At 49.7% G+C, this 17257-nt stretch overlaps 1 protein-coding gene across 5 annotated transcripts; it reads left to right on the top strand.

Moving 5' to 3' along the window:
- Positions 1-1028: 1028 nt before the first annotated feature.
- Positions 1029-17193, top strand: HPS3 (HPS3 biogenesis of lysosomal organelles complex 2 subunit 1). 5 transcript variants are annotated; one of them, XM_082055810.1, is made up of 18 exons: positions 1167-1306; positions 2088-2299; positions 2391-2564; positions 3216-3402; positions 4473-4558; positions 5704-5896; positions 6104-6185; positions 6991-7145; positions 8551-8659; positions 8856-9037; positions 9346-9523; positions 10102-10332; positions 12018-12203; positions 12566-12754; positions 13275-13382; positions 13830-14030; positions 15162-15252; positions 16282-17193. In XM_082055810.1, the coding sequence occupies exons 2-18, from the start codon at positions 2155-2157 to the stop codon at positions 16455-16457; spliced, it is 2673 nt and encodes an 890-aa protein (XP_081911936.1). In that variant the 5' UTR covers positions 1167-1306; positions 2088-2154; the 3' UTR covers positions 16458-17193. The 5 variants fall into 5 exon arrangements, with proteins under 5 accessions (XP_081911933.1, XP_081911934.1, XP_081911936.1 ...); XM_082055811.1 differs by lacking the exon at positions 1167-1306 and adding an exon at positions 1611-1906 and having other exon boundaries at positions 2091-2299; XM_082055807.1 differs by having other exon boundaries at positions 1029-1306; positions 2088-2564.
- The last annotated feature ends 64 nt before the right edge of the window (positions 17194-17257 follow it).

Genomic DNA, 17257 nt, shown 5'->3' on the forward strand with positions numbered 1-17257 from the left:
GTCAGGAAGTTGTGTGCACTTTCCTGAGATCCCAACACGTTCTGAGACATCCTCTGATTTTTGGTTTCTCACAAGAAGGAAACTGCTGCTGCCACAAGTTGTTATAGTACTAACGCCACTGTTACTGTTCCAAGCCTGTCTGCACAATACAGAGGAACCTCACGTTTCCTGGAGCCGTTTCGCAGGGAGGCCGGTGTCGCTGCGCACAGGTCTCCACAGTCCCGGAACGCTGTGCTCCAGGGGCCTCCACAGCTGTGAACAGCTCAAACACAGACCCGGTACCTGGAAAAAAGGGATGTGGCGTTCTGCAGAGGAAGATGTAAAATTACAATCAGTGCACCCCCCTGCACTTGATTCAGGCAGAGGAACAGAGCAGATCTGTCACCTGCTTGAAAAGAGCTTTGTTTTGTTTTTAACATTCTGAGATTGGCCTAGAAAAAAAAAAAATCCTTTTAACAGTAAGTTCTTATGAATGAAGGTTTACAGACACTTGGAAACAGTTGAACTGCAGGACAGCTGTGCAAGAACTGCTCACCCAGTTATTTTTTAGTCCTGAATCCCGAAAAGGAGAAAAAAAACCTACAGGGCTGGGGGAGGGGGTTCGTGGTTTGTTTTTTTTTCTTTACCCCCTTCCCCGCATGTTCCACAAAACCAGGAAGGAGAAAAGGGGCTACACCTGCTGAAGATGCCCAGAGACTAATGATTTTCAGAAGTACCTGTAACTAATACCTGTAGAGCATGCTATGTGTTCACAATTCATGGAGTTCTAAACAAAGAATTGCTGTATTTAAAGCCATTTGCTTTTGCATCCAGGAGAATGAAAGAAGCGCGACTGCAGCAGCCTGATGCACTCCGACCCGCGCCCCCCGGCTCCGACCCGCGCCCCCCGGCTCCGACCCGCGCTCCGACCCGCGCCCCCCGGCTCCGACCCGCGCCCCCCGGCTCCGACCCGCGCTCCGACCGCGCCCCCCGGCTCCGACCCGCGCCCCGACCCGGGCGCCCCCCGCGGGTACCTGAGCTGCCACAGCAGTGACGTCACGCTGACGGGTCGGCGCGAGGCCGGCTCGCGGAAGCGCCGCGGCCATGGTGCAGCTGTACAACCTGCACCCGTTCGGGTCGCAGCGGGTGGTGCCGTGCGGGCAGGAGCCGGGGCGCTTCTGCTGCGGCCGCGATGTGCTGTTCGTGGCCGGCGCGGCGGGCAGCTGCAGGGTGGAGGCGTTCGCGGTGCGCGAGCAGGGCCGCTGCGAGCCGCTGGGCGCCTTCGCCACGCTGGGGCCCGTGCGGCGCATGGCGCACAGCCGGGCAGGTCGGTGCCGCCGGGACGGGACGGGCCGGGCCCGTCTCCACTGCGCGGGGAGGCCCAAGGGCCCCGCCGGGCGGGGCGGGTGCGGAGCGGACGAGCTGGGGCCCGCGGGCGGGCGGCGGGTTCGCCGCGGGAGCGGGGCCTGCGCGGGCCTGGCGCTGCCCTGCGCGCCGCTCCCCGGGGCGTCTGCCCGGAGCCGCTGGGCCGGGCCGCGCTGGGCCGTGCGAGGGGCCGGGGCTGGGCCGGGCTGGGCCGGGCTGGGCCGTGCGAGGGGCCGGCGGGGAGCGCCGGGCAGCGCGCCGCTTTTCCTGCCGCTTTCCTGCCGCTTTTCCTGCCGCTTTCCTGCGCCGCGGCCGGGGCCGGGTCCGTGCCCTGGGTCGCTGTTGCAGAGCGGGGCGCGGGCGGTCACTCCGGGCGCTCCCGCAGGTCTGCACGGGTCTGTGACTTTTCCTGATCTTTAGAGGAAAGACGGTTTCTGGTTAATGGAAATTCTGAGGGGGAACACCTGTCTGCAATCACAGCTCGCAAAGTGGATGCACTTGGGAGTTAGTCTGAAACCACAGCTATAAGCCCTTTATAAGTCCTTTTTTTTAAAAATGGTATGTTGAAGTGTGTTCCACCCAGCAAAGAAACTTGTGCTTTGAATTTCATTAGGGAAAAATTGATCAAAACTGTTTTTGGAATTCTACATAGGAGTTGTGAATTTCTTACGTTTGTAATGGGCTACAGCTGGTAAAGAGCTCAAAACTGGTGTCATCTGTTCTCCCCACTGCTTTCTTTTAAGGAGACTATCTGGTGACAATTGAAGAAAAAGGCAAAGCAAGTTTCCTAAGAGCGTATGTGAACTGGAGATGCATGTCTGCAGGGAGTTCCCGTGTCTGCGTTCGGATGGTTGGTCACAAGATGGAAGAGTCATACAGAGAAACCTTGAAAGAACAGATGTCAATTGTGGAAATGCCACTTTCGGATCCTCCGCTGTGCATTTCATGCTGCCCTGTAAGTGGAGATCTTCTTGTGGGCTGCAAAAATAAACTAGTCATGTTCTGTTTGAAGTACGTGGTCATAAACCAGAATTTGACTGTGTTAGACTTTGAACGCTCCTTGATTTTACACATCGGTAACCTGATTCCCGCCGAAGTCGCGTTTTGTGCCAGACACGTGGCGATAACCACAGAGCTGGATGTTCTGATCCTGAAGCTGGAACTGGTGCAGCCGGCGGCCGGGACGGAGCGATGTGTGCGAGGAGAGCCCGCGGGCGCAGGTACCTCAGAATTTGGGGTCTTTTCTCTCCAAGAATTTGCTGGTTCCTGTTATTCTCAACGTAGGCTCAGATGAGATCATTGCCTTTCACAAAATATTTCCAGATCATTGTAGGACTGTTTAATACTCTAGTGCATGAAAAGCTGCACCACCTGCAGTTGGAGGTAACACTTAAACATGCCATCATTCTGCAGACATTTCAGGATAGCGCAGCCCCTACAGACACGGAATTAGGTCCATGTTTTGAGGTGCCACCACGGGCTAAATCAAAGCAGTAGTAGGTGCTGCGTTCAGAAAAATCACCCATCAGCGTCCGTGCCCAAATAACGGTGTCTGTTCAGAGGGACAGGTGGGAGGCCAAATGAAGCAGCATCTCCTGAACCCTGAAATGGGCCATGCGTACTGGCTTGCGCGTTAGGAATGCTCCTGTGGCCATGCATATGTGCCTCTGTATCTGTTAGTAGGCTCAGAACCTTAAACGGAGGATTGTTCTCATCTTCTAGCGTCGCTGTTTTGAAACTCTCATGGTTTGAGGAAGCCAGTGCTAGCTAGGTACTTGTAATTGGAGTATCTAATTGTTATTGGGTCATATAATTTTCTTTCTGCTAAATTGAATGATTTGACCAAATAATAAAGCATTTTCATTGTCAAGGTGTGAAGGATGAAGGCCCTTCAACACATGCTCTGCAGCTCGAATTAGACGAGTTCATCGTATGTCAGAAGCCGGTGGAGCTGCTTGGGGCAGAGAGCGCGCGGTGCGAGGTCCCCGTCACGCTGGAGTCCACCGAGTTACCCACCGAGCACACAAAGTGCTTCCGAGTGCGCTATCTGCTTTTCAGGTATTGCAAATGTATTTTCCCGTTTATGGGTTAAGTTACTACAAGAAACCCAAATGAGCTGTGGCTCGCGTTTGTTGAAAGAGAAATCCTGGTATTTTGACTTCTGGGGTTTTTAAAAGGGTGGTGTTGTTTGTTTGCTTTCCTGCACTGAGGAAATAACGTGATACCAAAGAAAGCCCTTTTTTAAATAGAACATTTCAGCTGGACCTGCAGTGATGATCTAGTCCCTGCCTTTCTCCAGCCAGCAAAGGGCATTTACCAAGTTATCCTAAGCACTAAGAAACTATTCTGTTTGGTAGCGATCAAAGCCATTAAACTACGCAAAACTGAGGAAGAATTGATGTCACAGTCCAGCAGTGAACTCCAAAGCCAACAGGAAAGAGGGTGACAAATAATAGGAAAGAAAAGTGGGACTGGAGATGGCACCGTGTTACATATAGCTCAGCTGAATAAAAAGAGAGGAAAAGAATAAGGTTAAATTGAGGTCCAGATAACTGCAGCGTGTGTTCAGTGACCCTGAACTTTGCCACGTCTTGCAGAGCAGTGGAGGAGGATCTTTGTGGCCAACGGGCCGCGCTGTGCCTGGCTGTGCCGTGCCTGTCCGCGCCGTGCCTGTCTGTGCCGTGCCTGGCCGCGCCGTGCCTGGCCGCGCCGTGCCTGGCCGCGCCGCCTGCTGCTGCTGTGCCGTGCCTGGCCGTGCCGTGCCTGGCTCCGCCGTGCCTGGCTCCGCCGTGCCCGGCCGTGCCGTGCCTGGCCGTGCCGTGCCTGGCCGCGCCGTGCCTGGCCGTGCCGTGCCTGGCTCCGCCGTGCCTGGCCGTGCCGTGCCTGGCCGTGCCGTGCCTGGCTCCGCCGTGCCTGGCTCCGCCGTGCCTGTCCGTGCCGTGCCTGGCCGTGCCGTGCCTGGCCGTGCCGTGCCCGGCCGTGCCGCCCGCTGCTGCCGCGCCGCCTGCGGCGGCTGAAACGTCGGCCGCCCTGTTACAGGCGGCGCTGTTCACCCGTCCAGAGCAGCTCTGAGTGACTTCATGACGCGCCACGTTGCTGGTTTGTTGTTGTGTTGGTTTTTTCTTTAGATGTTTTACACCGGACCAGTCGCCTTTTGGGTTTTGTGAAGAGACAAAGCTGCACTCCCTTCAGCTGCTTCCTGTGTACCGGACAGGTATATGGACACGCATGGATGCGTTATGGCCTTATCACAGCGGGCCTGGGGAAGGAAGGAGCTGCTTCGCATGTTCTGTTTGTGCGCTGTTTCTGTATGATTTGTTTTGAAAGTGAGGTCTTTCCTCCCTTTTCAATGATTTAAACTGAACTGCTATTAACAAAAAAGTCTTTAAGTTTTTCCAAGTTCTCCATAAACCTTGAACTAAAATATCAATTCACCACACCAAAAAGAAGACTAATTCAGCTTTTATGAGTTCTCTACTGATTAATTTTACATCATGAAACATTCACTCCTTAGACTGTGTTAGTAACATTATCCTCAGTGTTACAAAACACTAAGCTGCCCTTCATTGGTCAACAGTGGAAATCAGAGTAGTAAACCTCAATAGTCATTGAGATACAGGTTACCTTTCTTCCAGGCTTTAATTAAAACTGCAAGGGGTGAGTGCAGATTTTAGGGCTTCACTAATACACACCAGCTCAGGCCCCAGCAGACCCAGAGAAGAATTTGATGCTGTACATTATCAGTCAGCTTTAACAGCTGCTTCCCCAGGTTGGGGTGGTTGTCTGTCTATGTAGCAAAGCCTCATTTAAGTTGGTGCTGACTCAAAGAGCTGCTTGCCGTTGAACTCCAGCTACGATATGTTCTCTTGCAATTTACAGTCTTTGACAAGAGGGTCTGTAGCATCTGAACACAGCAAGTGGCTTTATGAACAGATCCTGCCTTATAAGCTGCTTTCCCTCAATTGAGGAGCTGTACCCAGGTGCGCAGCAGCTGCGGCTCTGGGTGAGCGTTCACCCAGGGCACAAGCAGTTGTCTAAGATCAGGCGAAGACCCAGGGATGTTTAGTGGCGACGACCCTGCCAGGACTCCCAAGTGCTGCTGCACCTGTAGAATTTCTTCACTCGGTGTTAGAGCCACGCTTTTGTTAAAGATGCCTCCACATGAGATTACGCGACATGCACACTTTGGACCTGTACACTGATCTTCGTGGAGTTCTTTCTCTCTTCGCTAGTTACTTACAAGACCCGTCTGCAACCTGGGCAGGTTTCATAGTATCTTTTAGGCATCAGGCTTGCAATGGAATGACCAGATTTTGGTTTAAGAGGTACATAAAATGCCTTTCTTATTGTTACACCTAGGAAGCTCTGGGACAGCCCAAGAGGAAACTGAGAACGAGAGAGAACTACTGAGTCTCTTCTGCTTTTTCTCTTTACCTCATGCTGGATATCTCTACTCTGTTGGGAAGTCAGTGGAACTGATTTCTACTTACCAGTACTCAGAGAAGTCAGAGCAGGCGGTTCTGACTCCACAGTTCCTGCACGTCATTACAAGGTAGGTTCCTGACCTCGCTGGTGGCGTTGCTGCATTGCTGCGTTGCTGCTGCCCCGCGCGTCCCGGCGGCTCGAGGCCGCAGCAGCGCGCTCCGGAGCCCGCGCGCGGGGAGGGGAGGGCGGCCCGGCTCGCGCTAGTCCTGGCTGCTTGGTCTTTGTGAGCCTGCGGTTTTTTCCTTGCTCACTGCGTTCTGTTGTTTCCCTGTAGCGAGAGCCTGCAGTGTTTCACCGTGCGGTGCAGCGCAGCAGCAGCTCGTGATGAGGATCCGTATATTGATACGACCGTGAAGGTGCAGCTCTTGTTATCCCGCTAAGAGGAGGGGGCAGTAGTAGGGCACACACTTTCCTTGTGTTTACTTCTGAAATCCTGTTTGTTTCTGTTGGGCGAACCAATAACATCCAAAATTAGTATTTTACTTCAGTCAATGGCATATTGTATTTTAATGGTCTACAGATATCTCAATGAAACAATCTATTATTGTTCGAGATTGTAGACCATTAATAGCATGTTTTCAAAAACATCAAAAGCTCTAAAATGACTTACATTCCAAACTAAATCCTGTGCTCCCCCGTATCCATCTGCATGGCGTGGTTGTCCCTTATTGCAGCTGATGATGTTTCTCTCACACGTGTCCTTGAAAAAAGAGATTTTGTAAGAAAAGTCTGCTGCCGGATCCTGGGTGCATTAAATGGCTTATGAGTGAAAATCTATTGAATTGTAAAGACTGGGATGTATGTTAACAAGAATACCTGCAAAAGTAGATAGAAGTGTATTTTAAGTTAGCGTTTAAGGATTTATTTTGAGCACAGAGACAGCAGACACAAAGAATCCACGGGACAGTAGAAGCATTATCAGATTTTCAGGAGCCAAACACGTGTTCCCTGCCCTCCACACGGCACCAACAATACACGTGTCGCAGTCCCGTCCCCCCCCAGCGCCGCTCTGCGTGTCCTCCGGGGGCTCCGTCACGCACTCAGGAAAGCCAGTGCATGTTTTTAGAGTCGGATCATTGAACAAAGATTAACTCCTTTTTCCATATAAAGACTCAAAGTACATACTAACTGAAAGTACAAAGCAATCGCTTTCCTTTGCAGGCCTGTCCACCCGTCGCCCTGGATGTCTGCACGTTAAGAATGCAGCTTTTTATAGGACCAAGAGCTATCTGTCATTTCAAAAACCATATTATTCTGTTGACTAAAGCCAACACGGAAGACATTACCGACAGAAGAAGGCCTGCCCGAAGGATGCTGTAAGGACCCGTGCCCGGGGGTGGTGTTCCAGCTCGGGTACAGCGCTGGTGGTGGTGTTGGAGCAGAGAGGTTCCCTGTGGAGACGCTGTGGGGAAATCACTCCCTGCTCAGGGCGTGAGAACAGACAGCAACACCCGTCTGTTCAGTTCGGTATCAAGTGCCATAGAAGAAGTGAGGATAGGGTCACAAATGCTTGAAATCAGCAAGTTACTCAAGATTGTAAAAAACTTAACTTTTACAAGTAACGAAGTAATGTTAAAATAACATTACCAATTAATGTTAACATTAACATTTAAAGTTACATTGTTATTTTAAAATAACATCACTAAGAATGTATCTGCTATTGAGAAGGAAAAACATTTATCTTGTAAAACAAAAATATGTAGGAGTACTGAAGCTACAGGCCAACAGAACGTGTTTTAGCACAGACGGAAAATCTCTTGCATTTGGCAAAGGGCTCTTAACAAGAAAAGTTACTGACATGCCGACAGAAATCCGTGACAGGAGAAGGATCGGGCTTTGGCCCAAGATACTGATGTACCATGGGTGTAGCCAGAGGCATTTGTGAGAACTGCTATTCCGGTTCTTTTTCGAGGGCTTTTCATAAAACAGCTATTCAGAAATCACATTTATTGAAGTCAGTTCATTAACACAAGTGAGACAGGTATAGTTGATTGCAGAGTTATTTGAATCGGTATTTCGTAAAGCTGGGAACAGACATTATTCAGGGGAAGATGAAGATAAGCCCATCAAGGTAATCCGGAATACTGTGGGTTTCTGTGTATTAAGCACAGCGTCTTTTGCAAATAGATTATAGTTGGCATTTGAGGAAGATAAGCTTTTTGCCTTCTGTATAGAACATAAGTTTAACAAATACGAGTCAACAGCATAATTTCAAAATAAAGATGTAAATATCCCAGAACAGTTAAAACCAACCAACCAGCCAACCCCAGGACAAAAAGTCTGTGTTTTCCTGCAGTGTTTTAGCCTCAGGGCATCACAGACCCAGCCAACGTGCTCCAGGTGAGCACGAGCATCGAAACGCTGGGTTCTTGCGCCGCGTCTCGGCAGACGCGCCCGCGGGGGCAAACAGCGAGGGCAGCGAGTCCTGCGGAAAGACAGCAGACACCTTCGCTAATCTGAGTTACTTCATGTAAGGATCTGGTACTACGTGCTGTTAAGCCCGGGAGAAGATGTAGTAGATGGTTTTGGTGATGTTCCTGGTGTATGAACATGCCTATTCCCACTTCGTTATTAGCCATTGTGACAAATTCACAACTCTCAAGCATTTATTAGCCTGCAAACTTACCTATTTATGTGTGTAAATTATCAAGGGAGTGGGGTTTTTTGGCTGCATAGTGTTTATTTGGACACTGACAACTCAATTGTTTTCCTTCTCTCTAGTTCCGCAAAGACTGACAGCGTCAAATCCAAGACAAATTCTGAGTCGGAGCCCGGCTGGAATTTATATATTATAAACACTGTTTCAACCATTCAGCTTTACAGAGAAATGGTATTGCCCAACTCCTGCTTTGTCATTTGGTGACTAAAGTACTGCTAAATAATCTCCGATGCGTGTCGTTGCTGACTAGAATGTATTCTCAGGAATAGCCCGTAGTCCTGTCTCAAATGGCTGCGGCCTTCCCGAGAATTGTTCTGTATGTTGTCAGTTTTGCCAGCAGCCTGAGCGTGTCCCGCGTCTGTTCCAGGTGGATTACAGCAGGACGTACGAGACGGTCGGGACGGAGAGCTGCATCCACCTGCTGAGCGAGGCGCACCTGCTGCTCAGGGCCGCGCTCATGGAGCCCCGGGCGCTGCGCCCGGGCGAGGCGGCCGAGCTCTGCAGGGCGTTCACGGAGAGCTGCGCCGCCTTGGGGGACTGCTACAGCAGGTAGGCTTAGCTGTCACAGAGCTGACCGTTCGTTTACAACAGCGGAACCTTAACATGAAAAGCATCATTCTGTGCTGTTTTGCTTCAGTATTGCACACGTAGGATAAATCTTCATGTTCTAGTTCATTCTTCAGTATCTGGTTGTCTTTGTTGGCACTGAACACGAAGTACGTTACACTGAATATCCCCTGTGTATTTGCAGACACTGCGGTGTCTGCAGCTTCCTTTGCTGCCGTTCTGGTGCCAGACGCGGTGGTGCCAGAGGCGCTGCCCGTGGCTGGCTGGTCCTTTCCTCCCCCGTGTCCCAGGTGTGACACCAAGGATTACCACCTCGCCCTGCCGTACTACAGAATGTCGGGCTTGCCCATGGCCGAAGTTCTAAAGAGAACAGTTTCAGAAGGTGATGAGACGCAGACATACAAGAGAGGATTTATGTTTTACTTAACTCACTCTCTTAATGAAGACTTAAATGAAGAATTAACCAAGGTAGAAACAAGTTCGTATGTTTTTTGTTCTTCTTAATATATTGACTTAGTTGTGATTTTAGTGTCTCGATTTTTAATTCTCTTTGAAAACGCTGAGCTGCTTATTTAGTTTTAGAGTTGTTATTTTTCACTTCTTTCCCCACTTTTGTTGAGAAAATAGCAAGTAGCACCTGTGATGCTTTGGGCTGCTTTCAGACAACACGCAGTGGGTTTGGCCATCATGATGCGTGTTGCTGATGATCTGCTTCCCACTTGCAGACCTTCCTCTTTGGGAGAACTCTGCCTCGAATTTCTCTCATCTTCCTTTTCTGTATAAAACCAAACAGCTTATTGGAACGCCGCCAAATTGTACAGTTCTTTGTGGCAGTGGGCGTTCTCCTCGCGCCTCGGAGTGTATCGCTGCCAGCCAGAGGCCCTTTGCTTTTACCAGTGGGCAGGAACGAGACAGGAAAGGCCCTGTGGTTGGGTAGCTATGCTGCGCTTGTCTGTTTTATTTTTAAAAAGGCAATACTTTCATATGACATAGAAGACTGTAAATCTAGAAAGGTCTAAACTGTCAAATGACTTTTATTTGAATAGGAATCAGCAAATAAAGTTCTCCAGATATTCTGTCTGGCTGACCCTGTGCAGCTGCCTCACATCCTCTGCAGCCCCTGCATGAGAAACGTGTGTCCTGCGGCAGCGCTGAAGTGTCTCCAGCAGGTGGAAAAGATGACGCCGTCAGTGGTCCTGACACTCACTAAGGCCTCCATGGCTCTGAGAATGGGAGACCTGATGATGTATGAACGTGAGATGGACTCCTATAAGGAGGTAAAGTCTGCTGAAAGCACGAGCTGCTCATGCTTTGCAAAGCCCAAGGCAGGAGGTTTGGCTTGTAGTTGTATTTTACAGTAAAAGCAGCTTTCAGTGGCCCCTCTTCCTGCGGACACGGTCCGGGCGCCACGTCTGCGGCACTGCGGGGGTGTCCCGGCAGAGCGCGGGTTCTGGAGCGTTTGTTCTGGTTAGTTCAGCACTGTGTCCGGGCGCCACGTTTGCAGCACTGCGGGGGTGTCCCAGCAGAGCGCGGGTTCTGGAGCGTTTGTTCTGGTTAGTTCAGCGCTGTGTCCGGGCGCCACGTCTGCGGCACTGCGGGGGTGTCCCAGCAGAGCGCGGGTTCTGGAGCGTTTGTTCTGGTTAGTTCAGCGCTGTGTCCGGGGTGCAAGGGGCTGCGCAGAGCCAGCGCTGCTCAGCAGCACGGCAGGGCTGTACCGCAGCATTTCACACTCCTCCGCCTGTAACCGACAGGCGAGGCGCCCATGAAAACACCATCTGTACACAAACAGCCCTTATAAAATTGCTCTTGAAGCAGTGTCCATGGTGCACACAAAGTTTCTGTACACAATTTCCCATCTTTCTTATGTGGAGTCAAAGCACTTAACCCTTATTAAGGTCAGATCAGAACCTTCTTCAGTGCTATCCAAGCAAAAATACACATTAACGGGGGAAAAATGTTAGTGGAGCAGCCTCTGCCATCGATGCACATGTGGTTGTAGACTGAGACCAGTCTGTAAATTACTTCTTGTTAAGGCTGATCAGGACTATTGAATATTCAAAGGTGACAGAGCTTGAAATACAGACTCTGAGAGTGAGATACTAGAGATCTAGAAACTTTTAATGTAAACTTACAGCTGTTCCAAAGTTAGATACCTTGCTGTGGTAGGTCCTGGAGAGCTTTCCAAGCGGCAGTTTCTGAGCTGTGGGTGGGAGCGGTGCAGAGCTGCTGCAGCAGGGATGCTCAGCACCACCTGCTCTGGAGCACAGTCAGTGAAATCGCCGTGTTGTGCACGTTCCAGTGCATGGATGTCATCTAGAGAAAAGGTGACTGGGGTTTGGTTGGTTGGTTTTAATCTGACATATTAAAAAAATGCTCCCTTGCACCTCACCTTTAAAAAGCATTTTGTTGCAAAGCAGGAAAAAATAACACTTGCAGAAAGATAAAGAGAGGAAACAGTTTGTATGCATAATGGGGTGAAATCTGAATTTTCCTCCTAGGTCTACCTTCCGTTTCCTGTGTAATTAATTTAACCTGCTTAGGCATCATTTCCCCTCTGTCTTTAAAGTGGAAATAGTATCTTGTCAGGTTTACCTTCAAAAGCATTTGGGTATCCAGAAACAACGTCCTGTTGCACATCGTGCAGAACATTTTTATCATCGCTTCAGGGTTATTTTAAAAATAAAAATCCTACTTTAACAAGGTAGTCTACTGAAACTGAGCAAAGCAGTCTTCTGAAATTCCAGCCAGTGTGTACTGAATGTCTTGGATTTCTTAGTGAAATCCGTCTGTGCGCAGCAAGTCCTGCTTTCAGCAGCAGGTCAGTTTCAGGCACACGGGCTGTTGCTCAGGAGTAGGAATAGTTTATTTCGTCCCGACTTCCCTTCATTCCCGTCTGAAGTTCAGTGCGTAGGCAGCAGTGACTTTGCCGACGCGCTCTCTCCTGACGCGTGTCTGTGTGCAGGCAGCGCTGGCGTGCGGCTTCGCCGGGCAGCCGCGGCTCCTGCGGCGGCGCGGGGACGGCGCGGCGGCGCCCACCGCGCTGGCTGCTCACCTGAAGGACACGCGGCCGGCGCTGCTGGTGGCGGCCGCGGTGGCGCTGCACGAGAACAGTCAGATGCACCTGGAGGAAGCGGATTCCTTTTTCAAGGTGGGCCTGCGATAAGCTTTTGCTTCTTTTCTCATGGTGGTGTTACGGGTAAGCAAAGCGGCCTCGGGTGCTCCTTCACTCACGTTTCAGCAGTTCTTCAGAAGGAGGGAGCTGAGGGTCGGGGTAGATGAATACAGAGCCAGAAACAGGAGCTTCTGGAAAGAAATAACGGTCAAATCAAGTAAAACCAAAACCTTTAAGTTCTGTTTTGACCCTTTCATTTGAATGGCGCATACCCTGATCTCCGAGATCTTGCGACGGCCTCCGAAGGCTGCTGAAGTTTAACTCCCGTCTCTTCTGACTTCCGCTAATAATGACCGAGGTGTGTGCTAACTTGGTGTCTCCTGCCGTTGTGTTCTCAGAGGCTGTGCAGTGACGGCGAACGCGCCGTTCCCCAGCTCCTGCTGGATTTCTGGGAGGCTCTTCTCGTGGTGTGCTCTCAGGAGGACACACTTCAGCAGCTTTTATTGAGGGTTATTTCTCAGTACGTGTGGAGAATATCAAAGCGGCAGCTTCCTGAGACTAAGCCGCTGAAAACAACAGAGGATCTGGTAAGTAAGCCTCTCAGAGGGAGTTTTATGACGGCGTTGTCCCTCCAAAATCCACCCAAATACTACCCTTAGCATTTTAATTCTGGACAGCTTCTCTCTTAAAAGAAGACAAAGGAAGCAGGGCAGCGTGCAGGTGCCAGCAGGCGTTGCTGGCTCTGGCGCTCCCGCGTTTGGGACATTGCAGATGTTCCTCCAACAGGAACCTCGGCTCTGGACAGACAAAGGGGCTGAAAGGAAACAATGGGAGTTTGTCAGGTAGAGCGGCTGCGGTTCTGCAGAGCTGACTAAATGAGAAAAATGCACAAACGACTAGTTATAGAGGATTCTGGATGGGAAATCTGAAATACAGAATGAAATAAGTGTTTCCAGTTTATTCGTTACCAGATTGTATGAATGAGAAGAGTAGCTGCTATCCTACATTATGCTTTTTGAGAGTAGTTTTCTATTGTGGTAGGTTTCACATGGAACTGTCACTAACAAAAACATTATTTTGTTGCAACTTGATTTTTTTCTGCTATAGATAAACTCCTGTAATCATTTTGGGTTGATTTTCCCGTGGGTAACTTGCATAATGTCAGCGGGATCTCCATCTGATAAAGACTGCCATGAGGATATCTCAAAACTACAGGTATGAAGCCCTTAACTCTTCCAGCCTAGATCCGTTCTGCTGATGTCCCCATGTGGACGACCAGCTCCCCCCATGGCCTCCCTTCCTCCTTCCCCCGCGTCATCCAAGTTGAAATAAGAGACCCACTGAAACGGTGGAAGAAAAAAACATGGAAAAGATATGTTGATGACAATGATCTTTACCTTTGCAGTCCAGTCTAAAACTGGCTTTCTTCAGAAAGAGGGAGCTGAGGGTTGGGATAGGTGACTACAGAGCCAGAAACGGGAGCTTCTGGAAAGAAAGAATGGTTAAATGAAGCAAAAAAAAAATCCTTTAAGTTCACATATTAAGTAACACATATTAAAGAAAATATTTCAAAGTTACTCTCATAAGAGCTTCTGCTGTGAGGTTATAGTTGGCACTCCGGTGAAGTTTGTCCTAACCCGACCGATCCTTTCCCGTCCGCAGTCCCTGCTGTGCGGCCCGTCGGTCGACGCCGCCGCGGTGCTGCCGGCGCTGGAGCCGCTGGCGGGCGGCGCGGGGCTGGTGGCGCGCGTGCTGAGCTGCAGCCGCCGGGGCCAGCGCGGGGCGGCCGTGGAGCAGCTGCTGCGGAGCTGCCCCCGCGCCGCCGCGCTCTACGTGCAGCACGAGCTCCGCGGCGACAGGCGGGTGAGCCCCCCCTCCGCTCGCGGTCTCTCACGCTCTTGTGCACAGATGGATTTAATAGCCCAGCTTTCGCACAACGTGAACGTCGCTCACCTTGAACCTCCTGCTTGGCCTTCACAGTCTGTGCCTCAGTCTCTGCTAACTCCAATGGAATATTTTCTCCCGGGTTTCCTCTGTGGCTTCTTGTATTCATTCTAGCGAATTTAAAGCACAGTCTCTTCAGATGGCTGAGTACCCCAGAAAGAGGAGAGCAATATGTTTTTTCCCAATGTAAATGAAAAACTACCTAGCTTATCTCTAATTAGTGTCCTGAATTGTTTGACAGTGTTGTATCATGTTTAGTGACAAGCTAACTGATAGAGGAACATGGTCCTTCAACTAAAATCGCATTTAAATATGTTCTTCCTGCAATCTAGTGCCATCTTCTGACCTTGTAACATCACAATGGTGTCGGTGCACTAATGGAAAGTTTATGTTCTTTATGTCCCATTTTCCCCTTAAGCCTCTATACGGTTTTAATTTTGGAACTGGTTTTATTCCAGTGTTCCAGGAGCACAGGAGTTTAATTCCATTGCCCATCACAGCTACTCTGCCAACTACAGCCAGTGTCGCTGGCCAGAGCCGGCAGCGCTGATGGGTGTACCAGGCCTCTGCTCACAACCACATTTGTGCTTTTATCCACATCTGAAAACTGGTTCTTGATTGTTTCCACGGTGGTTGCAGAGCTGAATGGGAGGTTGCAGTACTGAGTCTGAACACAGGTGGAAGAAAGTTTCCACATTTAAAACAAGGAAAGCAATCCCTTCCCCTCTCTCCGTCCCTGTGACAGAATTACTGTGCACAGAACAACCCGCCGCTCCAGCTGTCGGGAGCAGACAGGTCAGGTCAGGTCCGGTGTTGCTGTTCACCGGGGCACGGTGTGGAAATGTTCGAGTATCAAAAGATGGCACTGAAAACTGAAAATGCAACACGTGCAAAACCACTGCATTTCAAAGCATTATACATTGAGTTAATTGTAACCTACCTGTATTTGTACACACCTGAGCTTAGTTCAGTGTATTTTTAGCAGGTTTTTCATACTCTTAATTGCAGTCCTCATTAATTTACACTTTTGCGGTGGGTTTTGTGGGTTAGACTGTGTGGTGGAACAAGCTGCTTCCTGAACTTTGCGAGAGAACCAGACTTGCTGGGAACGACTGCCCTGCTCTGATTTCATCACTGAAAGGTAAATCAGTTGATTGCAGCTCAACCCCAGAATCCTTTTGCATCACTGACATTCTGAACACTCTTCAGGCTGGGGAATACTGATGTGAAAACTCTGGGAAAAAAAAAAGGGCACATTTTTCGACGGCTACAGATAATAGAGCTCAGCAGGGTTTTGATTCTGCAACGTGCACTGTGTTGCCTCATATAAAACCCATGGGGTTCATTTTATATCTGAAAACAGTTAAACTGTGGGAATCGTATTGTTTCTATGTAGGTCAAGAATAGACACCATTAAGAAAACTTACTAAACAGAACTAATAGATAGTGTGTTTTTGTTTCCCAGGCTAAGTGGCTCTAAGCAGTGTCAGCTAACAGGCCACTCCTGGTAACCCCATGGGCGTCTGAGTGACACTGAGGACCAGGTCAGAGACTGAAAAAACACCACCTGCTACTACCAGAAGTAGAGAAACCAGCCCTGGTAGCTGATGTAGCCCTATTGCTACATGTCTGTACGAAGTCAACAATATCGTGTGTACTGCTGGTGTAATGCCTGAGGCAGAAAACCAGCATCACGGTGTTGATTTTGCAGCACAGGTTGCCATGTTCTATCATAAAGTTCTAGCTTCCAGTGCTAGTGGCTTTTCCTTTGGAGCACTGTTCTCATGCAGTAATTGTGCTGTAAGGACATACGTTAAACAGCTTGGCAGGAGATGCTGCTTGCAGAACATCTTGTTTTGCAGGTATGGCTGAGATAGGGCACTACTATACATTTCTAGGGTTTCCTTTGCATTTGGTACCAGCCACATGACGCACTAGATCAGACTTGCATCAGCATTAGTGCATCATGTAGGCCTGATGAGTCAAGATAGAGGTATGGTTTTAATCTAAGACATAATTTCAGTTTACTTTTGAGATGGTGTGTCTCATGTTTCATTCCAGTTGCAATATTTAGATAATTCGATGCCTTCAATTAGTAATTACATTGTTAATTGTTAATGTTTTTTACTTTCTTTGTTCTAAACACGATTTGCTCCCCTGCTCCGAGCAGAAACTCTGTCGGTTGTTGCGGTGGAACTGGAGCTCAGGGATTTCCTCAGTCTCCTGCCAGAGGACGGAACTGCAGCGTTTTTCCTGCCCCATCTCCTGCACTGCAGCCAGAAGCAGCTGCCGCCCTGCGGCAGTGAGGGGCTGCTGGGCTCGAGCACCAAGAGCGTGCTGCAATAAAAAAGTACAAGAAACGAGCAGTAGAACTGTGTAGAAGGTACCGCGGGACTGCCCTCGCATCTCACCTTATTTCTCAGTTGAAACCTTACAAGAGCAGAGCGTCTCTTTTGAAGCCAATACTGTTACATGACGATGTCAGCAAACCGGCGTCGTGCCAGGTGGAGCTGAGGGCTGTCGGGCTGGTGAAAACAGCCCTTGGGCAGGACCATCTCCGTGAGGGTGAACTTACGGCCAAACCAGGAAATACAGACTGTACAACTGGAAATACAGTCCACTGAAAGTGAAGTCAGCCTTAATTCTGGGTTAGCTGGACCACAGACCCAGGGAGGAGTTTAAGCTCAGGCATGTGTCTGAGTACGAGTAAGTGCCTTACTCTTCTAAGTGGAACTGGGCCCACTTCACTTTGCAACACAGACATTCCCTTGAGTTCAGCTGCCAAAACCAGCTGCTTTGTCATCTTAATTCCATACCCATGCAAGCGTTAGGCTGAAAATGTTTTCATTTAACAATTCACAAAGGCCATAAATCAAAGAGAAGGACGCAGCTTGCGTGCTGGTCTTTGTCGCTCTCTCCCGCTGAGCTCAGTCACAGACGGGAGCTCGCGGTCCCGCTCGGGCACAGACCCGGCTCCCGCTGAGTGTCTCGGGTACCTGTGCGTGTACGTACTGATGTTTGTCTTTTGTTTCCTTCAGCTGGAGTTCAGTCCTAATAAACTCTCACAATATTTATGACCTTACGGATGCAGTTCTGTTTTTTTTTGAGAATCTACCACAAATTAAACAATGACTCCGTGATCCCAT

Source organism: Streptopelia decaocto, assembly GCF_964273445.1.
Source record: "Streptopelia decaocto genome assembly, chromosome: 6".
Lineage (NCBI taxonomy): Eukaryota > Metazoa > Chordata > Aves > Columbiformes > Columbidae > Streptopelia > Streptopelia decaocto.

Coding starts and splice junctions, on each gene's coding strand:
- HPS3 (XM_082055807.1), top strand. CDS start 1,084: ATGGTGCAGCTGTACAACCTGCACCCGTTCGGGTCGCAGCGGGTGGTG. Junction 1,307..2,087: donor CATGGCGCACAGCCGGGCAG/GTCGGTGCCGCC, acceptor CTTTCTTTTAAG/GAGACTATCTGGTGACAATT. Junction 9,524..10,101: donor TAAATGAAGAATTAACCAAG/GTAGAAACAAGT, acceptor TTATTTGAATAG/GAATCAGCAAATAAAGTTCT.